Here is a 27,268-nt window from a genome sequence, read left to right as displayed (position 1 = left end):
GGCGATGCATCTCAACACAGCGCTATCGTTATCGCCGCCACCGCCTTCCGGAAACGCGGTGGGGATACAGCGAACAAAGAGAAGTAACTTTGCGCACTTCCATCACTGCATTTCGGCCCACCACCACAGGGTAGAGCTTGTGTTGTTCACTCCATAGGTACTTACTCAAAAGTCAACACAAACTGCCCCAGCCCAACTTTCCAACATCTCCGTCGTTGCAAATAATACGGCAAAGTAGCAAAGTTATCAATCTTAAGGAGGCCTTTGACAGGAAGAGCCAGTAATATACGGAGAACATACAAGTCGAGGCGGGGCCAATGATGGTGATTTAATTCGTTCTGACCTTGGAACAGAGGAGAGGAGCATGATTCAGACGCATCGAATCTTATGTCTTCTCCGATTAAAGTCGATACCAGTGCGTCGCGCAGGACAGTGCGACTCTCTCACTGTGCTCTTCATTCAGCACAGTCGAACTATCAAAGCTTTGCTTCAAAGTCCTCGTAATCGGTCAGGTCCGACACAGGGACAGGTCCAGTGCTGACGGGCAGGCGAGCCTTGAACGATCGCACATCCTCAACAATGACGGGTCCGGGGGAGTTGGTCAGTTGGCCGTTAGCACCATCTGTTTGTTCCTTCTTCTCCGGCTCCAACCCAAGCTGCTTCAACTGAGCAGCAAGCTTCACTTCCAGCGCGTTGACCGCTGCTTCATTTTGCTTCGCGGAGTCAGGGAGCTCGGTGGCCAAGAATGTCTTCAGAAGGTACAAAATCTGGGTTTTATCCACAACTGCCAGATCAAGTTGCTCGAATGCCGCGGTCAAGGTGTCTTGATTAACAGCCAGCCCAGCGGCATCCAGCTCTTTCTTCACTGCCTCGATCAGAGTGGACCGCTTCTGGGCAGGATCCGTCTCTGTTGATGCAGCGTCAGATTGGGCGTTCAGATAGACGGACAGTTTAGCTCGGGTGGGCGATGCCGGATCAATGTACTGCTTGAAGAATTCAATCATATCCGCTTTGCTGAGAACGCGCACACTGGCGGCGTCCGTCTCGTGCTGCAAGAAGTCCAGATACTCCGAGCGCACTTGAGACCAGAAGCGGCCCGTCTCAGAGCTCAGGTTCTTGAGCTTTTCAAGGCGCTTATTGATGACGCTGCGCTTGTGGCCCTCGAACTCGTCATCAGACATCTTCTCCAGCGTCTGCCCAAACTGACTCAAGAATGCATCAATTCGAGATTCCAAATACGTGGCGTTGCGCTCGCTTTGAATGATGACCCGATACCCCATGGTAGTGGTATTGTAGCGAGAGCCACTCCATACCACGTACCCAAGCTGCTCTTGACTTCGCAGTTGATCGAAGGCAGGCTCATCCGTGAGTTGTGCGAACAGCTGTAATTTTGCACGGAGGACATCGTCCGAGAAAGGTCCAATATGCAGGTAATACCCGATACAGTGGTTGACGTTCGCAGGGTCCTTCAGGGTACGCGGGTAGACAAAATTGCTTCCCGGCGGGATGATCATGTTGCGGTAGAGATACCACTCAGAGGCAGGAAGGGTGCGACCCCCGAGAACCTTCTCGATCATGTCCGTCATGCGAAGAGCGTCTTCCTTGTACAAGTTACCGTGAGCCAGTACTTCAATATGAGTCTGCTCCAGCAAGGAGGGGAAGAACTTGACGACATCCTCAGCTTCAATGTGCTCCAGTGCCTCAATGTATTGCTCATTGACCCAGCTGCGCTCAGACAACAAGTATCGGTCATAGTCGCCCACCTGGTGGAAAGGCTGCTGGTATTCCGCATTGCGGAAAGCTCGGCTTAGTCGCTCTTTGATAATGCTGAATCGATCTTGGTTAACCACAAGTCCACGCATTGTATTGAGGACTTTCTCCAACAACACCGACATCTTGTCGTTATAACCACCAACCGAGATCTCCAAACCGAGCGTGGTTGTGAACAAATGATAGTCTAGCCCAGCAAGCTCGGCATCATACGAGTACTCATCCAGGCTATCACGAACCAACTCGCAGTAAAGCTTGGTCTTGATCAGATTGACAGGTGTCGTCCACACCAGAGGGTTGCGCAGTGTGACATGCACAGTAGCCTTGGGCACCCAGAAGCGGTCGTCTTTCTTGAACCACAACCGAACCCGATCGTCATGACGAATGAGCTTAGGTGTTTTGGCGGGCTCACTGACTTCCTTTCTCTCCACCGACAGGCGCGTGGGGACAAATTCGTTCTTATGAGGCATGTGCAAACTCGACGTGCGGGTGGTCTCCGTAGACCGCAAAGCGTTTTGAATTCCGCTCAAGAAGTCATGAGGGATTTTCTCCACCTTGTATTCGGTTCCATACCACTTTTCCCTCTGGTCCCACTCGCCAGGATAATCCTGAGACACGATAATCAGACGGAAGTTATCGGCGCGCAAGTAGGACATGGCCTTCTTGATGACATCCGCGTCAAATCGTCGCATCAGTGATCCACTGAGCAGCCACTCGCGGGGCATGGGCTTCTGCATCACGCTGCTCAAGCGGCTGGTGAAACGGATGGCAGGCGTCTTCTGTTTGTAACGGAAGTCCACCTCGGCCAGGTTCTTCATCTCGTCGAAAATCCATTGCTCCGGCTCCCGTTCCTTGATCATAGCGATGTACTCGAAGATCACCTTGGCGACTTCCTGATACTGCTTGAGACCTTCGGGAGTCAGGCGAACTGAGATGGTAAAGAAGGCAGACCCGGGACAGATGGGCATAGCCCCCGCGGACAGTCCATTAGCCCATCCCTTGGCCTTGAGATGAGAAAGAATACTGCCTGGGCCTTCGTGGCCGATCAGGTGGCTGATATACCGACTAGGCTGCACATCATTGAGATTCTCCTCATCCATGAAGGGAAAGTACATATCCATAGACCGCGATTCCATAACGGGCTTGGCGAACACCTGCGTGCACATATCCTCCTCGGAGAAAGGCTGCACGTCATCCCAGCGATTCTGAGGCAGGTCCTTGTTTTCCACATCAGCGAATAACTCTGCGACCCACCCCTCGAGAACATCCAAACTCTCTCGTCCCAGAACCACCAACTTTGTCCGGTTGGCCGAGTAATGTTTTTCGTAGAAACGAATAAACTCACTGCGGACTTCGAGACCCCGCTTCTGAGGATCCTCTTTCAGGGTCTGCAGGTTACCAGTAGAGAAATGATGATATGGGTGCTTTGGGTTGGACAAAGACTTGTTTAGTTGCATCAGCCGCCACAGATCACTCTGCAGGTTCTTTTTGTTTTCCGAGTCGACCGCCCGCAATTCCCGGTCGAGCGTGGATTCAAGAAAGAGTGGTGACACAAAGAATTGGGCGAACCGGTCCAGCGCCCCATAGAGGGGAGACTTGTCGTCCGAGCTTCCGGCACTGCCTGAGGACGCCCCATTAACAGCTTGACCACCTCCGTCCGTTGATCCCGCTGGAGTACTTTGGGCTGTTGACGTGGATGGGCTGGAGTCGCCGGTGGCTGACACCTCGAAAAAGTAATTTGTCTCCGTGGCGGCGGTGTACGCATTCGACAGGCCCGAGTGAGCGGCAAGGTATTGATTGTAGGCATTCTCCTTGGGGTACTGCGTACGGCAACATGATGGAACCATGTCAGCATTTACGATTCGTCCAAACCAGATTCCGCCTCGCTGGCAATTTCATCGTTGCATCCCATAAACGGTATCAGCCTACCTTCTTTGTACCCATGAATAGCAAATGCTCGACTGCATGAGCCATCCCCGGCATATCACCTGAATCGGAGAAGTTGCCGACATTGACGTTGACCGCAGCACTGGCCTTGTCGGTATCGGGATCATGAACCAGCAGGGCTTCCAACTTATTGGGCAACCGAATGACACGATATGACCGATCGTCAAGCTCTGGCTTCTCCAGGCTCTCTGTGATGCGTTCGATTTGCGACATGACTGAAGAGGTGGCCGAACGAACGCGGTAGGTGTGAGAAAAAGAACGGGTGTGTGAAGGTGTACGTGCGGGAACCGGCACAGCGCAGACGACTGAAAGATTCTTGGTTGAGATCGAATGCAGTGACAGGGATGGGTAGAGTGTTGGATTGCAAGTCAGGGTTCTGTAGTACGCCTGCCACGGAAGTGCTGTAGAGGACCTTGGGGGCATCAAGGAACAACTGTCGCGCGAGGGGCTGTAATGGGAAAGCTAGTGAAAGCTCCTCTGGTCCTTTGAGAATGTACAAGGAAGATCAGGTTGTATACAGAAATTCACTATGGATTAATGGGCCACGGGTCCGATCCGGTTCTCAACACCGACAAATATAGTAATGGAGTAATCAACGGCGATAATCACGAATGTTTCGAGAGGGGGCAAGCCGAGGGGCTCGGCGATCCTTTCGAAAATCGGGCGGTGAGCCCTGCGTGTGGGGCTTATCAATCTGCCGGGGGGTCTGAGGCGTTAGCGCTGGATGGAGTGGGTCACTGGGTACAGGCGGCTAACAGGGGTGACTGTTGGGTCACTGGGTGTACCGGTGCTGTTTATGCAGAAGGACCTTATCATCAGCCTCAAAATGGTTCCTATTACTTACTCCGTCAAAGATAGTCCAGGTCCCCGTTTCATATGGTTCAGCGCAGCAGACATTAGGTAGTGCAGAGTCACCACATGTCGTAGCATTGAAAATAAAATTGGTTGCTCGGATTTCCAACGGTGCACCAAAGATCCAAGGCCGTGGAACAGACAGTCCATCGATTTGATGGATGCATTTCGTCTGATAGTAATTAGTATATCGAATCGTCCGGTCTTTGAGGCATTCTGGGGTCAAAGTGGCACGAGAAACGCTCAAGTCGGTTTTGTTATTACTACATCCATACTTTGGCATACTGTTATTTCTTATCTCAATGCCGTCATCTTCCAACTTGGGAGCCTGATACTGGCAGACCTTGAATAAAGTTCGGCATAAGTACAAGCACACCTTGTCCAAGCCCAGCAATGATCCTATCCTTAGCAATCAAAGAAGAATGTTCATTAATATCACTGGCCAACTTTTCAGACTTGACCAGTCATTCCTCACGCAATGACTCACTGAATCAATACAACCGACACTGAAACTTTTCACCGTATAGGTAGCAATTAACAAGATTCGGCACACAAAACAAGCAGGAGATCCGCGTCTGTGCTACAACTTTCCGTTCGCTTTCTCCCTCCACTGCAGTCACTTTCATCCCAGCAAATACTGTTGCAGCTCTGAATGGACGGATGCACAACCACCGTGTCACCGAAAAATGGATTGCCAAACACCTCTGACAAGTCATAGAAAAGATGGTCGGTCAAGGCATACTGGAAATTCAACTGTGGACTCTGATCGACCAGTCCATTCTTGGTGCGTGTGATCTTGATGGAGATCCCGCCTGATGTTTCGTCGTGGTGGATTCTCTCCACGTACTGTTCGCCAGGCTTGAGTATCTGGCGTTCGCCGACTGAACCACCCACCGACCAAAGGTATACTCTCTTTGTGCAGTCGTTCTGGACAATAGCATTGCCAGCGTGAGTCAATGTGACTATCGCGCCGAATGCAATAAGGTGGGATAAGTCGAGGTACATTATGCTCACTGTTCGTTGGCTCTTCTTGGTTCGATGACAAAGTATGTATAAATGATCGATCACCAGGATACCCGGTGGATCAGTGTTGAATGATGGTTGTTAGGCTGAGAATCAAAACTTGGGTAAAGATAGACGAAACAGCCATTAGATTTGGACTGCCAGATTTGACGGTCCTGGTAGGAAAAAGAGGCGCTCTTATACTTCCACACATACGGTGATCGCAACATCCTTCTGCTCCGGTTGGACAGGTCTGGTATCCTCTTACCAGTGGCAGGCTTTTCCAAGTAGCTGCGAAGCTCACGCTGTGCCCGGAGTCGGAGACTTGTCACACCCAGACCCCTATGTCAATATATAATCGTCGCGACAGCATAAGCATCATCAGGCCGACGTGATGTAAGAAGTGCAGGTGACGCTACACCATACAATGCCGGATCACACAGAGGAGAGACATCTTGCAATTATGGAAGACTCGAAGATGACTTAGCACCTAGTGTTAGCAAGCTTCGAGGGGAAACGAACAATGACGCTACTGGACGGGCGATTCGGAACCAGGACCTCAACTCGCTCAAAGCAATGCAATTGGACTGGCTCAGATTGAATAAGATTTGTAGTGAGCTACAACTCAGAAGCCAATAGCTGCCTTAGCTGAGGAACCATCAGGCAATGAGAAAGTACCATGACAGAGGGGGAAAATCAAATTAGATCACTTCGGCCCACGATGCACGTCACGCCTCACTCTGAGAAGTCAAACCCATGAATTTCGGAGTCATTCGCCCCGAGTGAGAAGTTTCACGTCCATCCTCACATGCCAGCGTCTTCGTCAGCCTCATCCTCAGTCTCATCAAGTGCTTCGTCTGCGCGCTCAGCAAACCATTCAAAGACTTGCTGCTGGTGTTCGGTCATCATCTCTCCGAGGGAAGATTTGGTGGACTTAAAAAGGGTGCCATATCGCTTAGATGGCTTTCGGTCTTGGTCTCGCCAGACCGCGTGAGTTTCGGCAACAAAAACCAAAGAGTTCTGTTGTGATTTTGGAGAATCAGCTACTCTGTTGGGACGACCAACAATTAAACAAATAACATGGAAATTGTCAAACTCACATCGCGATACCACTTGGAGAGCCACACCTGCGTCGAGGATGCAACTGCACGGACGGGATTCTCGGCGACAAACGAGACAACGCCGCTCACGCGTTTGTAAAGATTTTCTTCTCGATATTAGTCTCTAGGACCTCTCGGCACAGCAAACTTCGGTGACGACCAAATAATCAACCTACCTCGATTGATGAGAAGACTCACAACACCCGCGAATGCGCTACCAATTCCAAGGAAATACACCTCACGCTTGTCGAAGAGACTGAAAGAGGGACGTCAGCATCGAAATCTTCCCTCCGTTTCAGACTGAAAGTCTGAAATTGACTTACTCAATGTAGTTATCCCATAGATAGCTTGCAAGTTCTTCCGTGGCGGTCGATCTGTTCTCATCCTCATTTTCAAACTTGCTTGTCGCCTAGCAATCTCCCGAATTAGAATTTCTCACTCGCGTGCCGAGAAGCAAAGCCCAGATTGAGGCACTCACAGGTACTTGAGTAACATATTTCGGAATATTCACGTCAATCACCGCATATCCCTTACTGATAAACCATCCGATGTAATCTTGCTGCGCGTCGGACTTGAAAATGTCAGTCGACCTCTGTTTGAACCGTCTTGGGGCAGAAATTCCTCTCACTCACCATCCAGCAATTGTGGGCTTCGAGCTTGCTTGTGACAGGATCCGGATATCCCATCAGCTCCGGACTACACAAATGGCAAGTCAGCTTGAGATTCAATTGTGTTGATTGGTGTAGCAGTTGGACTTACGGATCATGAAAGACGACAATCAACGGGACGCGCTTATGATAGTTGGCGCTATGAGAATGGTCAGCCAAGCGCTTGATTCCCACCGGCAAATCAGATCGTACCTCGCTAAAACTTGATTCTCAAAAGACTTTGAGATTTTGTTGCGGTAAATGTAGAGCGGGGTCAATTTGAAATTTTCATAGAGTTGATGGGCTTGATACTCGCGAAGAACATCTGAAGGTATTGTCAGCACTTATTCGTGGACGTTCACCACGCAGCTCTTTGGTCGCATACCATGCAGTCGATTAGTCCAAGCAGGGTTGTTGGGTGGCTTTGGATACATGCATCGCCAGTATTGAGCTTGAGTGGTCATCACGCGGCCGACAGTTTCAATAGCCTCAGCAGTGGGTGCCGTTTTCGCTAATCGGTCCGGCGGCTCTCCCATGAGGGTTTTGGTCACAGCAAGTGCAGATTTGGAAATCGATCGGAAGTTGTACCCGCCCTGTGAAAGACAAGTCATTAGGGACAGCAAGTGAGATGGACTGCCTCTCATGTATCTTACCTCCAAGCATACCGCTACCTTGCCATTTGCAAGAGTCATGAGCATATGGGTCATTTGCGCATAGCATGAGGGAGACACAAAACAACCGCCAAGTGCGTCCCCAGCAGCGGCATCAAACCCAGCAGAAACTATATCTGAAGTCAGCAACAATTCTCTGGTACCTGAAATGGATCGAAAAAATCCTCACCAATGACTAAATCCGGATCAAACTCCATGGCAATGGGCATCACGACCTTTTGGAAGGCGTGCATGTAGTCACCATCGCCCATGCCCTGGTCTGGCCATGGAATGTTCACATTCCTGCATAGAATGATGAGTCCAGCCTTCAAAGTAGATGATACAAGCAACTTCAACACTCACTTTCCCAGTCCAGGTCCTTCGCCGCAGTGATCTAGATCACCCTCACTACCGCCAGGATAGAACTTGCCATTCTGGTAAACGTGGATTGAGATGTAGAGAACATTTGGATCATTGTAGAAGGCCTTTTGCACACCGTTTCCTGTGCCAATGTCAGAATTCATGCAACGGGCATGAAGAGATGGACTTTTGAGGACTTCAAGTCTCGCTTACCATGATGAACGTCCCTACGTACATGATAATTTAGTCAGGCATATCCTATTAATCAACGATCGCGCGAGTGTCACTAACCAATCAAGAATCATGATCTTACGGCATTCATCTCCGAGAGTACGTTGGCACACGCGGGCTGCGACAGGGACGTTGTTGAAAAGACAAAATCCCATTGCGTCATCGTGCTCGGCGTGGTGGCCTGGTGGTCGGATGACTGCAATAGCATTCTTGACATGTCGCCGGGCGACGGCCAAGCAGGTCTCAATGGCTCCTCCTGTGGACAAAAGAGCCGAGGCAAAGGTCAATCGGTTGAAATAAATTGAGTCGCGAGTCTTTTCAAGGAAAACCAAGTCGTCATCAGACATGTCTATCGTATATGTCAGAACAGGTGCCCAAATAGGATCCATATCATGGAAGACTGACCTGAGGTGCTTCTCACAAATGCATAGTGAGCCTTGGAATGAATGAGAGTGATTTCCTCTTCTGTCGCATTTCGAGCGGCAATTCGCTTCAGCGTTCGTGGAGCCAACGGTTGAATCGAGCCTGGATCGTCCACCAGACCAGCACGGCAGAGCTCTTTGTAGATGTAATAGATGCGTCGAGGATCCTCGGGATGAACTTCGGTGGTCGGACGGACCTCACAGTGGTATCGCATGCGGACATCATAGCAAAGTCCAGTGGCGAGGGAATCGACAGGAAGACCAGGTCTTGCAGCTGTTTCGTCATCAGACCAATCTGAAGTAGTCTCAAGTGGACTGTCCTGCTTGATGAGATTATCGAGAGGGACACTCTCCGAGTCACTCATCTTGACACGATCTGGTGGTGGGGGCATCCCTGTCGCCAGAGTAGACTGAGGCGGCAATGGGCTTTCCTCGTTTAATCTTGATGTCTCAAGATTGATGCTTGCATCTGACCGCAATGTTGATTCGACTCTGTGATCTTGAATGATGAAGGCGGGAAGAGTGAGAGTCGAGGCGGGTGCAGGAGGAGGTTTTGGGCCCTCCCCCATAACGATATCCTCGTCTCCTCCCATTCTAGAAGCAAAGATGCCCAGGCGTGCACAATCAAGGCAACTGAACGAGAACACCTTCTCAGCACAGGTTACAGGAAGTTTATTGAAGCTCTTGATAGTCCGTGAAACAAGAGTTGATCAAAGAAGGCTTGATTGCATCCTTTGCTCTCCTGTAGCTTGTTCGATCAATTGACAAGGCAATAGCGTGCACAGATTGCTTAAAGAATGCAGAGAGAATCAGCTACTGCATATGAGCCACTCGTTTAAACTTTCGTGCGGATCAATATTGTAAACTGCTGGAGATCAGATGGTCATATACGGCCACTCTCTTCGGCAGTATTCCCTCGCGAACAAAGGCCTCGACTCAGAGCTAGGTATTGCCACGCGCTATGTTCAGGTCAGTCTAATATTCATACGGCTGAAGCTGTCTCGCAGCAGACTATACCCAGGTAAGTCTCTGGAATGACCTACATGGAAAGATGTTGAGATAACGTTTTCTCGTTGGAGTACTTGCTGGACAAGCGTGGATCTCTTTTGGGTTGTCTCATCTTATTGCCGGCCATTGCAGCTCTCACCGCACTCGACGCGACCGCCTGCTTCACAGGGGTTTTGGGCGGTGTACTGATGCAGCTCCTCCGCTACGGTAAATCATCGAAGATTACTTAAGTTAAGCACCCGTCAATAGTCACTAACTTAGTGCCACTGTGTACTGTGACGCATACTGCGTAGACTGTAGTGTGACTGTTTACTTGTGTAGTGTCTAATTGTCTACTGTGGTAGGTCAGGAAGGACCCGATAGGTACGACCGGGTGTCCAGCTGTTCTGTTTTATGGCATACAATGAACGATACGAAATCATGCCTAACCAGCTACAGGTATAGTGATTCACTTCATGAATGCTTTGTCCCCACTACGACAAAGCCGCTTACTGATGAGCGTGTTTTGTTTTGCTGCTATGACAAAATTGATTGAACGTGAAAAATTTATGTTTCATTAAGATGACGTTATCGTGGTTTTGACTACCAACGCGCTCGTTCCGCCAATACCTATCATTCGCCCTTTTTGAAGTGACGAAGTTGACGAAGAAGACAGATTCACAGGACACTCCTAATCCCAGGACACTGTCCTGATTCCTACTGGCCGTCAACCTTGGCAATGTAGGCTGTGGAGAGAAAACATGTTAGCACACGAAAACCAGGAAGAACGAGCTCCTTGTCTCGAATAACAACTCGGGGGGGAAGAACTTACAGATCAGGTCAACGACACGGTGGGAGTAGCCCCACTCGTTGTCGTACCAGGAGACCAGCTTGATGAAGTTGGCGTTGAGAGCAATACCGGCCTTAGCATCGAAGATGGAGGAGTGGTCATCACCGTTCAGGTCAGTGGAGACGATGTCGTCCTCGGTGTAGCCGAGGATGCCCTTCATCTCGTTCTCGGAGGCCTTCTTGATGACAGCCTTGATCTCATCGTAGGAGGCAGACTTCTCGATGCGGCAGGTCAGGTCAACAACGGAGACGTTGGCAGTGGGCACACGCATGGACATGCCGGTGAGCTTGCCGTTGAGGGAAGGAATGACCTTGCCGACGGCCTTGGCGGCACCGGTGGAGGAGGGGATGATGTTCTGGGCCGCAGTGCGGCCACCACGCCAGTCCTTAGCGGAGGGACCATCAACGGTCTTCTGCGTAGCGGTGTAAGAGTGGACGGTGGTCATCAGACCCTCAACGAGACCGAAGTTGTCGTTGATAACCTTGGCGAGAGGGGCCAGGCAGTTGGTGGTGCAGGAGGCGTTGGAGAGGACGTCAATGTCGGACTTGTACTCGGTGTTGTTGACACCCATGACGAACATGGGGGCATCAGCAGAGGGGGCGGAGATGATGACCTTCTTGGCACCACCCTTCAAGTGAGCAGAGGCCTTCTCCTTGGTGGTGAAGACACCAGTGGACTCGACAACGTAGGTGGCACCGGTCTCGGACCAGGGGATGCTGGCGGGGTCACGCTCGGTGTAGAAGCGGACCTTCTTGCCGTTGATGATCAGGCCGTTGGTGCCATCAACCTCGATGGTGCCCTTGAACTGACCGTGGGTGCTGTCGTACTTGAGCATGTAGGCCTGTCCCGTAAGATTTCAAGGTTAGCAGAAGATCGCAGGAAACGGAAGCCGTCATGGATAAATGGTCAAGAGTAGACCATGACCACCACAGAGAGAGAAGCGTGAAGTGAACGTACAGCATAGTGGGTCTCGATGAAGGGGTCGTTGACAGCGACAACCTCAACATTGCCGTCGGCGATGCTAAAACCGTGTCAGCTTCTGGGAGCTCTCTTCATTCGATGACAATCTTCCTTCAGGTTCGGACTTGTCGTGAGAAGCAGCAACTTACGCATTGCGGAGGACCTAAAGAGCCAGGATTAGCATGAGCTTCGATGGACCTATCGCGCGCGCTGAGTAGCGGGCATAGAGGGGATACAAGGAAGCACTTACAATGCGGCCAATACGACCGAAACCGTTGATTCCAACCTTGGGGACCATGTTTGCGATTATTTAATAAATTCTGCGATGACTTGTCAGCTTGTTGTTGCGAGCTGCGAGCTGCAAGGTAGGTGAATCGTGAGAGGTGGGGTGGTGGTGGGGAGAAGAGGGGCAGGAAGCGGGCAGCGAAGACAACACAAAGCACTGCGGTTGGAAATTGGCGAGGATATCACGAAGAGGGTCAATTACCTTGGAAGAGTTCTGGATGAATGAGCTGGGGAGATGGGGAAGAAGAGAAAAAAAAAGATGAGGAGGAGGGGGAGATGGAGGGCAGAAGTAGTTTTTGGGAAAGGCTGACGCAACATCGAATCACCCCTCCAGGCCAAATTTACGAGGGACAAGAAATCCACGTATTATTGGTAGGTCGAGGCCTCATGCCGTTGCGATTATTTTACATTTCATACATACCTTATTTACGTGGTAACTTCAATACACATGTTTTTCCCAAGACCACAGCGCTTCTGAAGCTTTTCCAGTGAGACCATGGGATCTATAACTACAACTATGTAGTAATTAAGGATTCTTAGGTATGTAAGAGTAGAGAGCCTCGATGAAACGACAGGAGTGCTTGATTTCATCAATACAAGAATTCGAAATCCATGTTCGCCTGGCCGCCCAATTTAGCATATCCCCGTACTCATATTCTCACAATACTACAGTAGAAGAACTACTGTGACAGTGTGACCGTACGTAGAATATACCTAGCTCACCATCACTACCTATACTACTACTATAGTACTTCTTAATTAGGAGCTTGAACACATCGATCACTGGAGAGTAAGCGCTACGTGTGTAAGTTTCAGCCTCAAGAGGTGGCAGATGAATGGAAGCCGTTGCCGTTGGAAGTCTCGACATTCAGCTACACAACATTACGCTAAACTGGCCGTCAATATATTTATCAACCTGACAACCAGTTGAGGGCTCGTAGAATCGGAGTACTTTCAAGGTGGGAATGACACTCAGTAGTTGATGTTAGGGTACCTAACTTAGTACCTAGGTATAGTTACTCCTATCGTACTTTGCTCAGGCTGTATTTCATAGCACTAGAGAATTTTGGGCTCTTTATTAGTGAAATTATGCGATGATTTTTTTCTGTCGGAAAATCAAGGTGACTGACACTGCTAGGCTGAGATCGTCTTATGCGCATCTCAATAAACACGGACGCTGCCTCCAGCCCCACACTCTTATAGTATAAACGCTAAAGCGACTTGAAGCGATACAGATTATCGCCTCAGCAAATGAGCAAAGGAGGTATATATACTTGGAACTACTAACTATTATATTCAATATTGTGTGGCGATGTATGTACGACCCTGGAAATTGGGTCATATCGTAAGCGAAAAACGCAACGTAAACTTACCGCAGCCAGATTCCCCTGAAACGTCTCCATTCAACTCCAAATCATCTGAGGGTCCCTGAAAATTCGATGAATAATAGTTACCACCGCCCTCGGACTGGACCCGGCCATTGCCGCCCGCAGCTCGACTCAGAGCGTCTTTCCGGTTTCATACACCGGGGAAAGCAGGAAGCTTCACGATATTTCCACCACCGCTACCCCTCGGTAGCTTCCGTCACGCCGACGGTAGGGCCAATAGCTCTGTGCTGATCCTGGCTCGTGTTATCGTCGTACCTCGGAGATCCCATCACTGAGGAGGAGCTGGTCCGACGCTTCGGCTACTAAAGGAATGCCTGGATCGTGATCACGATAATGTCGCAGTGGTGAATGGTCATATGGTTGTACAAGAACCAACCAGCAAACAGTATTAAAGTGACAGATGCTAAGGGGTTTCCAGAAAGCACCTCTGTAGTGAGTGTACTCAGTGTACAGGTACTGTAAGTGTCCCTTACAGACTTACGCCTTACATTTAACTGTCAATAATACATACGATACGGACGGTATTTTCCACGGAGGGTTCGGAGAGCTTCGACTCCTTCGAGGACCCCGGTGGAGCTGGAGGGGCAAAAAAGATGAGAATGAATGATGCGGTGACTGAGGGGCAAAGCAGGTCGATGGCCGTCTGCCGTTTCCCGCCCAGAGGTACCTCTACCACCACTGCCAAGCGAGAGTACCTTAGGTACCTTAGTGGTACGAGTAGTTGTGTTTATTCTCAAGTACCACGACTCTACCACACCTTACTACTTAGCATCTACATATGTACTGTCTACTAAAGTAGGTACCATAACTACCTGAACTACCAGTCGCAGATACCTCCCTTATGTAGGTAACTTGATACGGCAGTAGCAGCCCTACAGAACCCTACAGAACCCTACAGGACCCTACAGGGGCGGTTCTCTCGGTGCTCAAGAAGTTGGCATCATGAGCACCACACCTCTCTGCACGTGTTGGCCATTCAAGGGACACAGAGACTTGTATCGGATATTCATACGCATTTGACCAATATCATCGGTCGGCGAACGATATCCGTTCAGAGTTGAATACTACATAGGGTATCTATCTGAATTTCCAACCACCCAGTAGTTCAGTATAGTAGGCCACGCCAACTCACTCGACTAGCACGTGTTAAATAACTACACAGATGTAGTCACTTCATACTGTATGTCCGATTGTCCATACAGAATGTAGGAAAGGCGGCGGTTACTTCCTGTTGGCTTCAAGCCGATAGTCAAAATTAGAGTATTGGGATCTCTAATATCATGTAAACATGCACATACGTAGGTTTGACCTCCAGGCTTTCAGCTGTATTGCTCGATGCCATCCATATTCACATCCATTTGTCGGTAGTTAGACCCTCACCTGCCAGAGTCAACCCTTTCTTGAATACTCCAATACTACTTACAGTTACCACTGTACAGACCTACCTTAGTACTATTATTACTAGTTTACTACTACTACCCAGTCTCTTAGGAGGACAGATTTTGACTCGTTAAGTATTTTCTCAGACCATCATCAAAGTATTGAAGTATTTGTCTACGTGAACAAGGCCGTATCTTTCGAATAATCCAATTATTATCGTACGGCTTATTTCAGACTCTGGAATCTGGTCTCCAGATTATGATTCAGCAGGTTGAAATTTCCAGCAGGAACACTCGATTTTGATTACTCGACAAAGGTATTACATAGCAGAAGTATAATACCGAGTACAATATGGCACATTGGTTCTGTGAGAGCTCCATTGGGCTCGCATGCGGCAAGGGCCAGTCAGCGGATTAGCTCGAAAGAGCTTGCGGTGGACCGGTGTATAAAGAAGGTCAACTCCCCGCCCTCAAAAGAGTCACCGGGGCGCAGCTCTCGGTCGCCCGGTCACAGCTGGTCTCAGGGATACATAGTCTGAGGTGTCATTCATATCATATGACCGGTTGCCCTTGTCGAATCCTACCACGGTAATCACATTGTGAAAAAGAAAAAAAAAATACAAGATAAGAAACAGAGCTCATCTATTCACAATGTGCCCAGCCCGTGCAGGTCACAGCCACCCGGAAGAGCCGCAATGTCGTGCAACAACAATCGGGAGTGCGGTCAGGTACCTGAACAATAAGCCAAAACAAACTTTCGAGGTCAACTGTTCGCAGATTATAAATCCAACATTACCTTCCACCACCATCACAATCCATGGATGATGAAGGCTCACGATAAGCAGGAGTCATGCCAATGTTGCCCCGCGGGATTGTGCTGCCGAGCGGCGCCTTGGACAAATGACAAGCGCCCATTTTCATGCCAGTCGACTACCTCCTAAGCTCTTACATCAACTTGAGAGCGGAGTTGCCGGATAGAAGTGAGGTGGCGATCTTCCTGCTCGGTCAAGGAATCCCTTGAGATAGGTCCAAGGCACCGAGCCTGAAGCGTCTGCGATACGACACAGCGTGACAGAAATCCTCCGGCCTGAAAACATCGCACCTTTGCATGGTGTGCTTCTATTGCTGTCGAACAGCGAGTCGCGCCGGTCACTTCGCCTCAATCTCACCTCATGTCCAAAGTACACTGTTCGCGCGCCCTTCGGTCCTTGCGTTCGAGCAATTCGACGGGCACAAGCCTCCTCTTCACCGAGGTGTCATCCACGGCCAGCCTAGGTAGACTGGCCGCAAAATGACCGAAGGATCTCGACGAACGTGCGACAACTTTTTGCATCTACGTTAGACGCGCAGTAGAGAAATGGAGCGGTTGAAAGTAAGGGCAATGGTCAACCAGAGGCCAACATCGCGGTGATTGTGGGTATGAGGGATATAATACATTCACGAAGAAAAAACCACCGCGAGCGCTATAAATCATGGACTTGAAGGAGATTGTGGACAGAATGGATACACGGGAGGAGTTTCGTCATCCAAGCGCGTGTAAACTCCATTGCAAACTTCACTCCCAAGAGGTCCTTTGTCCCCGTCTACCTTGCAGATTGCTCGGTATGGCAATCTATTCCTCCTTGACGCCACCACGGAAGTTCTTCTCAGCGCTCTCAATGGACGCCTTGTCACTCTTGGGCTGGCCCTGGGACATGAAACCGCCAGCGCTCTTGAAGGGACGGGCCAGATCACCGGTTGCGGGCTTGCCAAAGACGTGAATCTTGACCAAGTTGGACTCAAAGGCGCCCTTCAGGGGAATGATGGACTGAATGAGCAGAGGGTTGGTGTATTTCATGTAGAGATGCATCACAGCCATCATGCCCACACCCATCAGCTGGCTACGGATCAGCTGGCGCAGCTGGGCCTTGTCATAGTCCATGTTGGTGGTGGTGACAGGCTTAGCCTCCTCGCCGGTGCCCATGGGGGCAGGCTCGACGTACTTGAGGGTCGTCATGTCTGCAGGAAATGATGTCAGTACATGCACACGAGTATTTCAAGAGTCGGCTGGTAAACCATCAAAGCCGAGGTTTGTGCGGTGACTGTTCGGAAGCAGGTTCGGTAGGGAGGAATGACAATAGCATACCCTTCTTGGCGTTAATCTTGGCCTGAGTGTACAGATAGATGGCGATGATCAGCACATTCGAGAGAATGTACATGGCACGCACTCCCATCAGAACCTGAGGATCATCAAAGGGAACCTTCTTGGCCAGCTGCATCATCACGAGGATGATGCCAAGGTTGGTACTGTCGCAGATTGATTAGTTACAGTGGGCTCAGGAGAAATCGCACTCAGTTCCCAGATACTTACACTTGAGCGGAGACCATGTTGGCAAAATTTGGAACCTGTCAAAAGGAGAGTTGATGGGACGTGGTGTAGACGAGGGGGAGGAGAAGACGGGGGTGGAGAGATGCGAAAAAAGGCCCATGTCGCCTCCTCGGCCACCTGGCGTTCTCCAGCGGAGACCGGACAAACCATTTCCCCCACGAGCAACCGTTATCAGCTGCTCACGTGACCGGGGACCCCATTGACGCTTTGATTTTGAACCCATCCGTTCAGCCACCACCACATGGTAAGCGCCATTTGTCGACGACATGAGGTCAACTGTCACCCAGAGTCACAGGTGTTCTGCCTGGCTTGAGCTTATTGGACCAGCCTGGCAAGTCCGTTATTGCAAAGCAAGCTTCTCTACGCCAAGTGGGACGCCAAAATGATGGCGAAGGGCCCGCAACTGGGTGCTGAGGTTCCTCTCACTGACCGTTCTAGGCTGATGCTCGATGATTCCGTGGGAAGAGCAAGCAGAGAAAACAAGAAAGCCCCAGTCGGCAAATTACAGCAAGCTTTCCATAGCTTCCACGCGACGATCTTTGGTCTGGGCTGAAAGCATCTAGCCTTGAGTTCGACTCCGCTGATATTAATGAACCCCAGCTATGAAGTTCTGCGGGTGCTGGGCCAAACCTTGAGGTGGTTGCCTCATTGGGACTAGTGCCGGATCTGCGGTCGCAGTCTTTAGCGACCGGCACGGGTGGACATTTCTGACTTCTGCATCCATCAACAACGCGCGTGCCTCCCGATATCTCGCAATCGCAAATCCATCTCCCCACCATCTGCGCGATCGCCAACCGCGAAAGAGCCACTCCTTGATTTTCCACCACGAATAATTCCACGAAGTTTTTATCCAAGATGCCTGGCGGAAAGGGAAAGTCCATTGGCGGAAAGGGCGGTTCCAAGGACTCGGCGGGGAAAGCCCAAAAGTCTCACAGCGCAAAGGCTGGTCTTCAGGTGAGTCGCCGACGTCATGCACAAAGGCCATCAAGGGTGGTCGTCAAAGGAGCATGCGATATTCTGGACGACATTCGCGATCGTATCTGCAGGTCGTGCGACGACGCGTCGAGCTTCGAATACTTTGCCCCCCTCATTCGCGGGATGATGAACAGGGAGAAGGGCCGGGGGAGATTCGCGTCGTGCCATAGATCGCTTGCTCCATTGCTCATCCACAATCGCTGTTTATATGCGCCTCGTTTCTGCTCACATAATGTGGCTAACACTGTCGTTGACAGTTCCCCTGCGGTCGTGTCAAGCGGTTCCTGAAGAACAACACTCAGAACAAGATGCGAGTTGGTGCTAAAGGTATGAATTTCAACTCCTCGATATTGATCTTTGGTCGTGAAGTTCCAACGTGAGGCGAAGCTGACACAATCTAGCGGCCGTCTACGTCACCGCTGTCCTCGAGTACCTCACTGCTGAGGTTTTGGAATTGGCTGGTAACGCCGCCAAGGATCTCAAGGTCAAGCGCATCACGCCTCGTCACTTGCAGCTTGCTATCCGTGGCGATGAAGAGCTGGACACACTCATCCGCGCCACCATTGCTTTCGGTGGTGTCTTGCCCCGCATCAACCGTGCCCTGCTGCTGAAGGTCGAGCAAAAGAAGAAGAGCAAGCCTGATGTCTAAACAAGAGGGCTTTGGTGAATGACGAAGAAATACCTGGGCAGGCGATGGACGATTCCACTGGCACATACTTAGTCAGTATATTGGCTGGTCTGTGTGGGCTGTTTTCATACAGCCGGAACTCTGGAGAGATTTCCCCTCGTCTCATTCATGCTTCCCTCGCCATTTTGCTCTCCCTCTCCTGTCCTTGCGCTCTCCTCCTATTGTGTATGAACCTCTCGTGTTTGTGCACCTGCTCTTCTTCCTTCTTTACTTGGAGGGTTACTCCTTTTTTGTCAAATTTTCTGTTGAACGGCGTGCGATCTTGTTGTATTGTGTTGTCTATTCCCCGGCTTTGCACCGTCTTATCTCCTCCGCTCCCCTCTCTGTGTCTCTCTATTACCCTTGTCATACCTCTTTCTTTTCACTTATTTGTCGGATTCGTGTGATGTCTCTTTTCCGAGTCCGCTGGGCGCTTTAATGGGGAAATGGGGATATTCTGCTGTTAGTGTGAAGACTATTATTTGATTCCCCGTCTGACCGACTTTCGGTCGATGAAATCCCTAGATTTGAGGACCACGCTGCCTAATGAAATTCGTGAGTAATGTAATATTCCTGCCGTGTACATATATGGAATCGTGTATCGAAGCGCTTGGAGCCGGAAATATCTATCATCGCGATTGCATCACCACGACCCCAGGAGATATTGACCGAGGGCGACCTCCCGCCCGTGAATCAATGCCTCCTTTACTCTTTCTGGAGGATATCAAGTTATATATTCTCAAAGTATTAGTACTTACCCTCAGCCTCAGGGACGTCCGTCGGGTAGTATGATCATTTGGTGTACCCAGCGTGGTAATGGACGGGGAAAAGACGGGAGAAAGAATCTCAAATGCGAACAGTACCGTCAGTCGCGGATGTCTGTCATGAGAGGGCCATCCACGGATAAGGTATGGTCCTGGAAGGCTGGATCAGAACTCGGAACTCCCGTCGATGTTGGAAATCGCCAGTCTCGACTGGCCCGTTCACGAGCTACTTGCCAAAACTGCAGCTGACCTATAAGTTAGTTATAACCTCAGTAACTTTTAGGGCTACGGAGTACAGGACTTACAGATAATATCCCCGAGGTTGTTTCTATTCACGAAGCAATGTTATAGTTTAGTGGGAAATGATGCATGGCACTGTAAAAGCAATCAAACCCATCTTACAGGTATGCAGGACCGCAGGCCGCATGGATGGGTTTGAATGAACCTAATGACATGGAAGATTGGGGGGGGGGGGCTTTCGACATATGGACATTCTTCGCGTCCGTCAAACATGTTTCCCTTCGAGAGCCCCGAGAAGAGGGCAGCACTATGGTAGCAGAAAACCTGGAGGTGCAGCCCAGGTACCTGATCGTTATGTACGGCCAAATCAGTATGGATGGAAGACTTGGGACCTAGCCAAGGTCACTTCTTGAAGCTCCCGGTATCTCACATCTTAAGGTTAATATACGTACACCCAGGCAGGGGGGAGGGGAGACCCCCTCTATATCTGGATTATATTGCTAGCTTGACTGCCTGAATGTCATACATTCACGTGTGTGATAGCATCATTGGCTAGATTGGAAGCTCCAGTATAATGGACTTTTAAAAGAGGAAGGATCTTGGCTCAATAGTTCAATGATTTTATATTTGAGTGGCATGATTACTGCCATCTGGACAAGCTAGACTTGTCGATACGTAGGTAAACCCCAGGTGACTAGCAGCTCTACATGCAACAATGCCCGTGAACCAAATGATTCTCCAGCCCTATTGACTCGCGATCAAGAGAGACAGTGATACTAGTTGACTCATTGATTGGAGGTACGTAATAAATTTTTGAATTTAGGAAAAACAAGAAGCACACAAACGACAAGACTTGAAAGCACCAGTGAGAGCCGAGAAGGCAAGAAAAGCAATGCAAAGGGAGACCAGCAGAATTGAACCCGCCAGAAGCTCCCGAGTCGCTTCGAGCACAGGTGCCATGATCGGACAAGACACAGGTGGAAAACCAAGCGTGCGCACTCCATTCACCACCTGACCCTCCGGTCAGACTCGAAACGCCGAGAGCCACAAATGTCTTGGCCGCCGTGAATGACAACCAGGTTTGGCGGAGTAGTTGAGTGGCTTCGTATTGCGTCTTAGCTTTCTGGACGCTTATGACTAGTCGAACACCGGTTCCAAGAAAAGAGGAGCCAAATCAGTTCAGCCAATGCAGAACATCAAGCAGCTCAAATTGGCCGCAATTGCAGGATATAAGATCACGAAGCTTTTGTTCCCCCATCAGCGTAAAGAGAGATGGCACCTAATGCGGGGAATTGATCTCTTCATGCCCCCGGGAAAGTACAGACAGGGAAAAAGGTGTTTAAAAAGATAGATCGAGCATTCTCGTACATGAGACGAGAACAGCTCGAGTCGTAGAAAACGATCCACGGACGAGGTTCATGTGAATTGAGCCCCCGGTGTACAGTGGAACAGACAAAAGAGGGCTATGCAAATGCTGAGGTTGTCGTGAGTCTTGCCAGAGGAGACAAGATCCGTTTTTGGTCATTCTTCGTGTGTGTTCCGCGTCACAAAAGAGAACACTGTATGAGGACATCGCAGGATCGTGGGCGTCGTGGAAGGGAATTAGTAGCGAACAAGGGAGCAGTATCCGAGAACGCAGATTCCAGCTGAGCAACATATCACAAAGATCAGAGAGAAGCTGTTGCATGCGGCCAAAGCAGCAAGTAGAGCACCTTTCTTAGATTGGGGGAACAAAAGCTGGCGTCGAGAAACAGAACGAGGTTGTAGAATTGAACGAATGAACTTGAGAAATAAACGAGGTCCGATTTCGATATTTTGTTTTCCAAATTTTAAACAAGAAACACTCAGCTCGCGCTGTGCCAGCCTTGCGCTTTCCCAGGACACGGTGACCTGACAAATGCCGAAGCATTCGCAGGTGGTCTGGAAAAGAAGCAAATGCTGGACGGAATGACGCGAGGAACCTGTAGATGCAACCCATTCGATTGTCCCAGAACTAACATCAACGGAAAAAAAAAGACATGGAACGTGGAAAAAATAGAGAAAAGATGGAAAGTGGAAACAAAAACAAAAATGAAGAGAAATGAGAAAGAAGAAGAACAAGTCTAAGCGGGCATGTTCGGCGGCCCCAAAAATGGAGAATAATAATATAGTCGATCGCGGATCAGCGACATGATGGAGGAGGGTTCTGGTCTTTTTTAAAGAGGTGGGGTAAATTTGTCATCTCGTCATCCCTCATCGAAATCGTAAGCCGGTAATTCGCAGAACAGGGCCTCGTGATACAGATTCGTCTTCGTCTCGCGGTAAATCAGTCAAATGATGGCAGAAAATTCAGGGAGAAAACAGCAGTCGCCATCTTCTGGAGAGACCAAAGGTGGGGAGGAGATGGTGGGATGATCTCGACCTCTCTGGTGGGTCATGGGGCTCCACGGTATCGAGTAAAGAATTTGGAAGTAATAGTAGCAGTCGAAGGAATCGTTCGAGTATGAATGATATTTTTGAAAGTTGATATGAGGCTTTTTTTTCTCCGCCTCAGGCGGTTTTCGTGGCCTGGCGGGCGGCGCCACGTCAGAAGCAGGCGAGAAAGGGATCGTTGTTATCGAACAAAAGGCGGAATCGGATCGAAGGGCGGCGGAAGGACCCTCTCTATTCGACAATGATCTCGACTCCGGACGTTGTGTGGAGCTCGTCACTGCCACGGGCCTGATGTCCATTCGGGCGGCGGAAGCCGGTGCCCTTCTCGGGTGTCGGGCCACGGGGCTGTCGGATCGGCGTGCGCTCTTGCTGGGTACTGTCAAAACCCATTCCCATGCCACGGTTGCTACCAATAGGGCCGGCGGCGGAAGACTGGTTGTCCTGCTCCCAAGAAAACATACCACGCAATCGTCGAGGGCTGGCGTTAGGACCACCAATACCAGTACCCAGGGACAAGCCACCTAGGCTGTTGACCAGCAAATTATCATCTCGCTGCATGCCCAAGGAAGAGCCCGGGGGCGCCGAAGTGAGGGTCGGGGTGTTGGAAGAGCCGGTCGGAACGCCGTCATACTGCTGCAGGCGGGAGCCATTGTTAGATTGGAGCGCGGCGGGGAAGCTTGCGCTCGAGGGGACCGGAGAGGGCGTATAAGATCGGAGATCGGCGAATGACTTGGCTGCACGCAAGTTCTGCGTGTTGGCGAAGTTGCCGGTCGAGTCCATGACCCCGAGGAAGTTCGACGTGGGACCGCGCAGGGTATTGAAGGCACCTTGGCCCCCCTCTTGACGAGCCTCGCTAAAGTCAATGGTCGCGGCGCGGTTGAGGCCGCGGCGCCCGCTGTCACTGTGAGAGCCGGTAGGAGGGATGGCGGAGAGTGGAGGGCTGACATTGGAGCCGGCGGACACCTTGAAGACCTGCACCTGTCGTTGATCGCCATTGCCGCGGGAGGCGTGGCCCAGGCCCATGTTGTGCGCCAGAGTGTGCACCGTGCGTCGCTGCGAGGGAGTCAAATTGGGAGGAAAGACCACCGAGTCCCGGACCGTGTCTTCTTTGAAGAGGAGTAATTGGGAGTAGTACGAGAGAGTCTGGCTGTCATTCAAGTCCACCTCTACTTGTTCCACGTGATGAGCAATCAGGTCACTGTCGGGTGTCGGGAAGTGCCTGATCGAAGACTTACCCAGCTTCTGGCCGCGCTGCGAGACCGGTGAAGGAGAGGTGGCTGGAATGTGAGAGGTCAGCGAAGACATGGAGCTCTGAGTCTGCAGCTGCGACGAGGCCATGGGCCGGTGTTGTTCTTCCAGTTGTCCGCGACGCTCGCGCTTCTCCCGCTCAATGCGCTCTCGCTCCTGCAGCGGGAGCATTTTTTTATACTCGACTCGTAACTTGCGACCCTGCAGTTCGAAGTGGTTCAATACTTCGATCACAGTCGCGGTCTCCTCCGCGGAGGTGAAGTTGGCAAAGGCCAGTCCACGGAATACGCCATTGTCAAAGTGGTAATTGAACGCGTAGGGCAGGGGCAGGTTCAGCTCCGTCATCAGCTGCACCAGTTGCTCCTTCTTCACGGCGAAAGGGATGTTCTTGATCACAATGGCGGTGGGGATCAGTTCATCGTCCCCCTCGGAGGACGCCGGGGGATCCGGGCGCATGGCACTGCTCTGAATGGGGCCAGGACCGAGGTTGGCGAAAGCATTAGGCATACCGGATTGCTGGTCCAACCAGGTCTGCGAAAGGTAGTGAATGTCAGTCAGACGGACGTGCTGTGTTGGGGGACGATGAGCGAGCAAATTGTCATGCAGAATGGTGCAACACAGGACCAAAGGGAGAGGATGCGAAGAAGGGGATATGGCAGTTATCGGCCGACGATGATGAACGTCGCCGCTACCTTGTAGTAGGACAAGGAGAGGCCCCCGCACAAGCAAAGGGAAGAATGGAGTGATAGACAGGTGGCCCGGGGTAGGAGAAGGGCAAATTCTTGTGTGATGAGGCGCGTCCTGCGGAATCAAGTACATACCGTGGGCAGACCGGTGCGTCCGCGAGCACTCGGCTTCAGGCTGGCCGAGGCCGACCGGATGCCTCCCAGCGACTGCGCGTTGGCAAAACCATTGGGATTCCATGTCTGGGAACCCGAGAGATCGTATGCATAGGAGTTGTTGTTCTGCAGCGAAGGCGTCAAGCGCTCCAGACGGGCGGACTCATAGCGAGCCATCTGGTCTTCGTAGAGATTCACGGGCATGGGACCGTAGGCGTCGAATTGACGGGAAGGTTGACGATGCAGCGGTTGTTGATGGCGTTGAGATCCAGGGGACCGCGCGGCAGGGTCGTGATACATATCGGATGGCTGGTAACTCATGGCGATGGATGGCACGAAGAAGAGAATTTCGGGACGGCAGGAGGAGACGGCCGAGGAATGTGAGGAAGCAAGTTTCCACCACAACAAAGAGTCTCGACTCGACGATGGTGCGTGTCGAAATGCTGGATGCGGGGGGCGGAGGTGGTGATTCGACACTCTCTGATTCGGTCGATCACTCCGTGAGGATGGGATGAATCAAGACTGTTCACCCTTTCCTAGCCCAAGTGGATGAGTTTGGGTGGGTTCTGAACTGTGCTTGAGTCTAGCGATCCGTTGTCGGCCAGGCACTTATTGGTGCATGGAAGAAGTCGACGGAGGAGAAGAGGCGAGCAACCGCGACTGAATTCTCGATCGCAGAAGACAGGGAAGAGGGGGGCAGATCGGTTGGGGACCTTCCGGTCCAAGAAATTTTGCAGAAATTGTGCAGAGAGATCGGTCGAGGCAACGGCACCAGGCACCGTGTGGACGAGGCAGGCAGAAACGATCGCAGAAAAGCGGAGATCAAGGGAGGGAAAAAATGATCAACGAGTAACCGCAGAAAATGATCCAAAATGGGAATGGGATGGGGGAAAAAAGACCGATAAATTTCCAATCCACGCGTTCGGAAACAGTCTTCAGATGGAACAGCCAAATCGCTCACGGATGCAAAGTCAAAAAAGTCGTGCTCATTCGGGTCGTCAAAATTTGAGTTGACGGGAAGAAGGAGGGGGAGGGGAGGGATGGAGGAGGAAGAAAAGAAGGGAACCGACGGAGAAGGACGGAGGGGGGGGAGGGAAGTAGTTCCGATGGAGGACGAAAAGAGATGGCAGTAGAGAAAGAGATGGCAGTAGAGAAAGAGGGAAAAAGGAAGAGGAACAGAGAGAGAGAGAGAGAGAGAGAGAGAGAGAGAGGGAAGAGGGAGGGGTGGGTACGAGCAAATGGGAGGACCAGACGACGGAGTGGGGAGCAGAAAAGAGAGAAAAGAGAGACCCGACAAGCAGATCTCCGGAGATGTGGAGTGGGCGCTGGACTTGTTGCTGGATGGGGGCAAATTAGGGTCTCTATCAAATCTTGGGAGGGCTCCCGTTTTAGAGTTCCGTTCCTTGAACCAGAAAGGGCAGCAAGGCTTGAAGTCGTGAGTCGGGTAGAAGAAGACAGGCCCAGACGCACCGCGAGGACGAGGACGAGGACGGAGACTAGAGAGGCAGACAGACGCAGCACAGCAGATCGGGTGGCGGATGGAGGTAGCTGTTCCGGTGCAGTGACAGAGAGCAAGGGACGTTTGGGAGGATCGACTGGCGAAGTATCGAGGGCAGATCCGAAGCTCCGACAATAATCGAACTAAGACTGTCGGTCTCGAGCGACTCTGGAAGGAGGTAGACTTCAACTGTTCCGAATTAGTCCCGTGGTTCCTGAACACAATCTAGGCGTCTGAATCATCTGAGGGGGTGACTTGGGTCCAAGCATCCCATCCACCAGGCACATCCCCTTCCACAGTACTCTCTTGGGGGGGGGGGGGGGGTGAGTCGGTGACTGAATAGACTCTGAGACGGACGGGTCCAACAAGGCGGGGGAAATTAGGGCAAAAAGAAAAACAGGGGGAAGAAAGTGAAGCACTGGAGAAACTCTCGGTGGAGGACCGAGAGGATGTCGTGGGAGGTGATTCACTCGGGCGACAAACAACACCATCAACGGCAAGTCAAGTGACTGAAGTCACGTACCTCGAACAGATCTCGTGATCAAGAATGGGAAGATGAAAGAGCTCTGGAGTGGGAGACAGAGAGGTACACCAAAAAGACAAACCCCCTTCAACCTCGAATTCAAGAAGCTTCTGCGCGACTTCTGGTCCGATGATCGATCCACTCGTTCCAGTGACAGGGGAGATAGTTGGGTCCTACTCCTACAATAATGGGGTATTGAATGGCTTTGGTGATCGACAATGACAGAATCGCCCCCGGTCCAGGCACCGAGGTAGGAGGGGAACAACGGAAGAGACGCGAGTGGTTCCTGAGCACGGAGAATCCAAAATGAATCACAAGGTTGAAGGCAGTAAGCCTCCTAAGCACTGATCGCAAGCAGGCCGACCCGGATTAGAAAGGTGGATTGCTGCTCCGTTTTGGGGGAAGGTTCGAGGTAGCCAGAACGAGGCTGTCAGACTGGGGAGCGCGCGAAAACGGGGGCGATGCAAGGTCGCGCGATGCACGAGATGGGATGCAAGTTATTTCAGGGTCTGACTGGCGTTGCGTTCGCCAAGTTTCTATCAGGGTCTGGGGCAATGGATTCCTTTCTCACAACGCCCGCTGTGGGTTTGCGATGGTGCTGGTGAGTATCAAGCGATGTGAAATGGACGACCAGACTGGGAATTAGAGCGAACAGGTCCAGGAGTGGTATGGTGGATGCCTAGGGTGACGGAGCAGAAGAAAGATCCGGAACAAAAAAGGACTCAACCAAAGATCAGGCCGTTGGAACCACTTTGGGAGATATAGACCAGTCTTTATAGAGAGGGTCAATGAGGGGGGAGGCGTCGCAGAGGGGATGAAATTTACATTGCTCTACTTGAGCACGCTGACCAAGACAGACGATCGTCGTTCCACGACGCTAAAGAAATTGACAACCCCATCGGGA

General features: G+C 51.0%; 6 protein-coding genes across 6 annotated transcripts; 1 reads left to right on the top strand and 5 right to left on the bottom strand.

Annotated features, from left to right (window-relative positions):
• Positions 1-476: 476 nt before the first annotated feature.
• On the bottom strand, positions 477-4,140 carry N7539_009545 (uncharacterized protein; the record flags this gene model as incomplete). The annotated part of the gene is made up of 2 exons (XM_056939140.1): positions 477-3,590; positions 3,700-4,140. 2 exons carry the CDS (start codon positions 4,138-4,140, stop codon positions 477-479), a joined length of 3,555 nt encoding a protein of 1,184 aa, XP_056785635.1.
• Positions 4,141-6,375: 2,235 nt separating this feature from the next.
• Positions 6,376-9,574, bottom strand: hdaA (histone deacetylase hdaA; the record flags this gene model as incomplete). The annotated part of the gene is made up of 15 exons (XM_056939139.1): positions 6,376-6,591; positions 6,672-6,778; positions 6,848-6,927; positions 6,995-7,080; positions 7,150-7,242; positions 7,304-7,367; positions 7,431-7,478; positions 7,532-7,643; positions 7,704-7,911; positions 7,972-8,099; positions 8,159-8,271; positions 8,332-8,470; positions 8,542-8,555; positions 8,620-8,908; positions 8,965-9,574. 15 exons carry the CDS (start codon positions 9,572-9,574, stop codon positions 6,376-6,378), a joined length of 2,307 nt encoding a protein of 768 aa, XP_056785634.1.
• Positions 9,575-10,685: 1,111 nt separating this feature from the next.
• Positions 10,686-12,076, bottom strand: gpdA (glyceraldehyde 3-phosphate dehydrogenase GpdA; the record flags this gene model as incomplete). The annotated part of the gene is made up of 5 exons (XM_056939138.1): positions 10,686-10,714; positions 10,801-11,659; positions 11,776-11,839; positions 11,928-11,941; positions 12,029-12,076. The coding sequence occupies 5 exons, from the start codon at positions 12,074-12,076 to the stop codon at positions 10,686-10,688; spliced, it is 1,014 nt and encodes a 337-aa protein (XP_056785633.1).
• Positions 12,077-16,442: 4,366 nt separating this feature from the next.
• N7539_009542 (PHO88 family protein) lies at positions 16,443-17,197 on the bottom strand (the record flags this gene model as incomplete). Its single annotated transcript, XM_056939137.1, has 3 exons — positions 16,443-16,828; positions 16,956-17,116; positions 17,181-17,197. 3 exons carry the CDS (start codon positions 17,195-17,197, stop codon positions 16,443-16,445), a joined length of 564 nt encoding a protein of 187 aa, XP_056785632.1.
• Positions 17,198-18,053: 856 nt separating this feature from the next.
• htz1 (histone H2AZ) lies at positions 18,054-18,822 on the top strand (the record flags this gene model as incomplete). The annotated part of the gene is made up of 3 exons (XM_056939136.1): positions 18,054-18,152; positions 18,431-18,500; positions 18,575-18,822. The coding sequence occupies 3 exons, from the start codon at positions 18,054-18,056 to the stop codon at positions 18,820-18,822; spliced, it is 417 nt and encodes a 138-aa protein (XP_056785631.1).
• Positions 18,823-22,487: 3,665 nt separating this feature from the next.
• On the bottom strand, positions 22,488-24,664 carry N7539_009540 (uncharacterized protein; the record flags this gene model as incomplete). The annotated part of the gene is made up of 2 exons (XM_056939135.1): positions 22,488-24,035; positions 24,326-24,664. 2 exons carry the CDS (start codon positions 24,662-24,664, stop codon positions 22,488-22,490), a joined length of 1,887 nt encoding a protein of 628 aa, XP_056785630.1.
• Between the last annotated feature and the right edge of the window lie 2,604 nt (positions 24,665-27,268).

Source organism: Penicillium diatomitis (genome assembly GCF_028827545.1).
Source record: "Penicillium diatomitis strain IBT 30728 chromosome Unknown utg000018l_segment0_segment0, whole genome shotgun sequence".
NCBI lineage: Eukaryota > Fungi > Ascomycota > Eurotiomycetes > Eurotiales > Aspergillaceae > Penicillium > Penicillium diatomitis.
The sequence above is the reverse complement of the archived record's forward strand: the minus strand, read 5'-3'. Positions and strand labels throughout refer to the sequence as shown.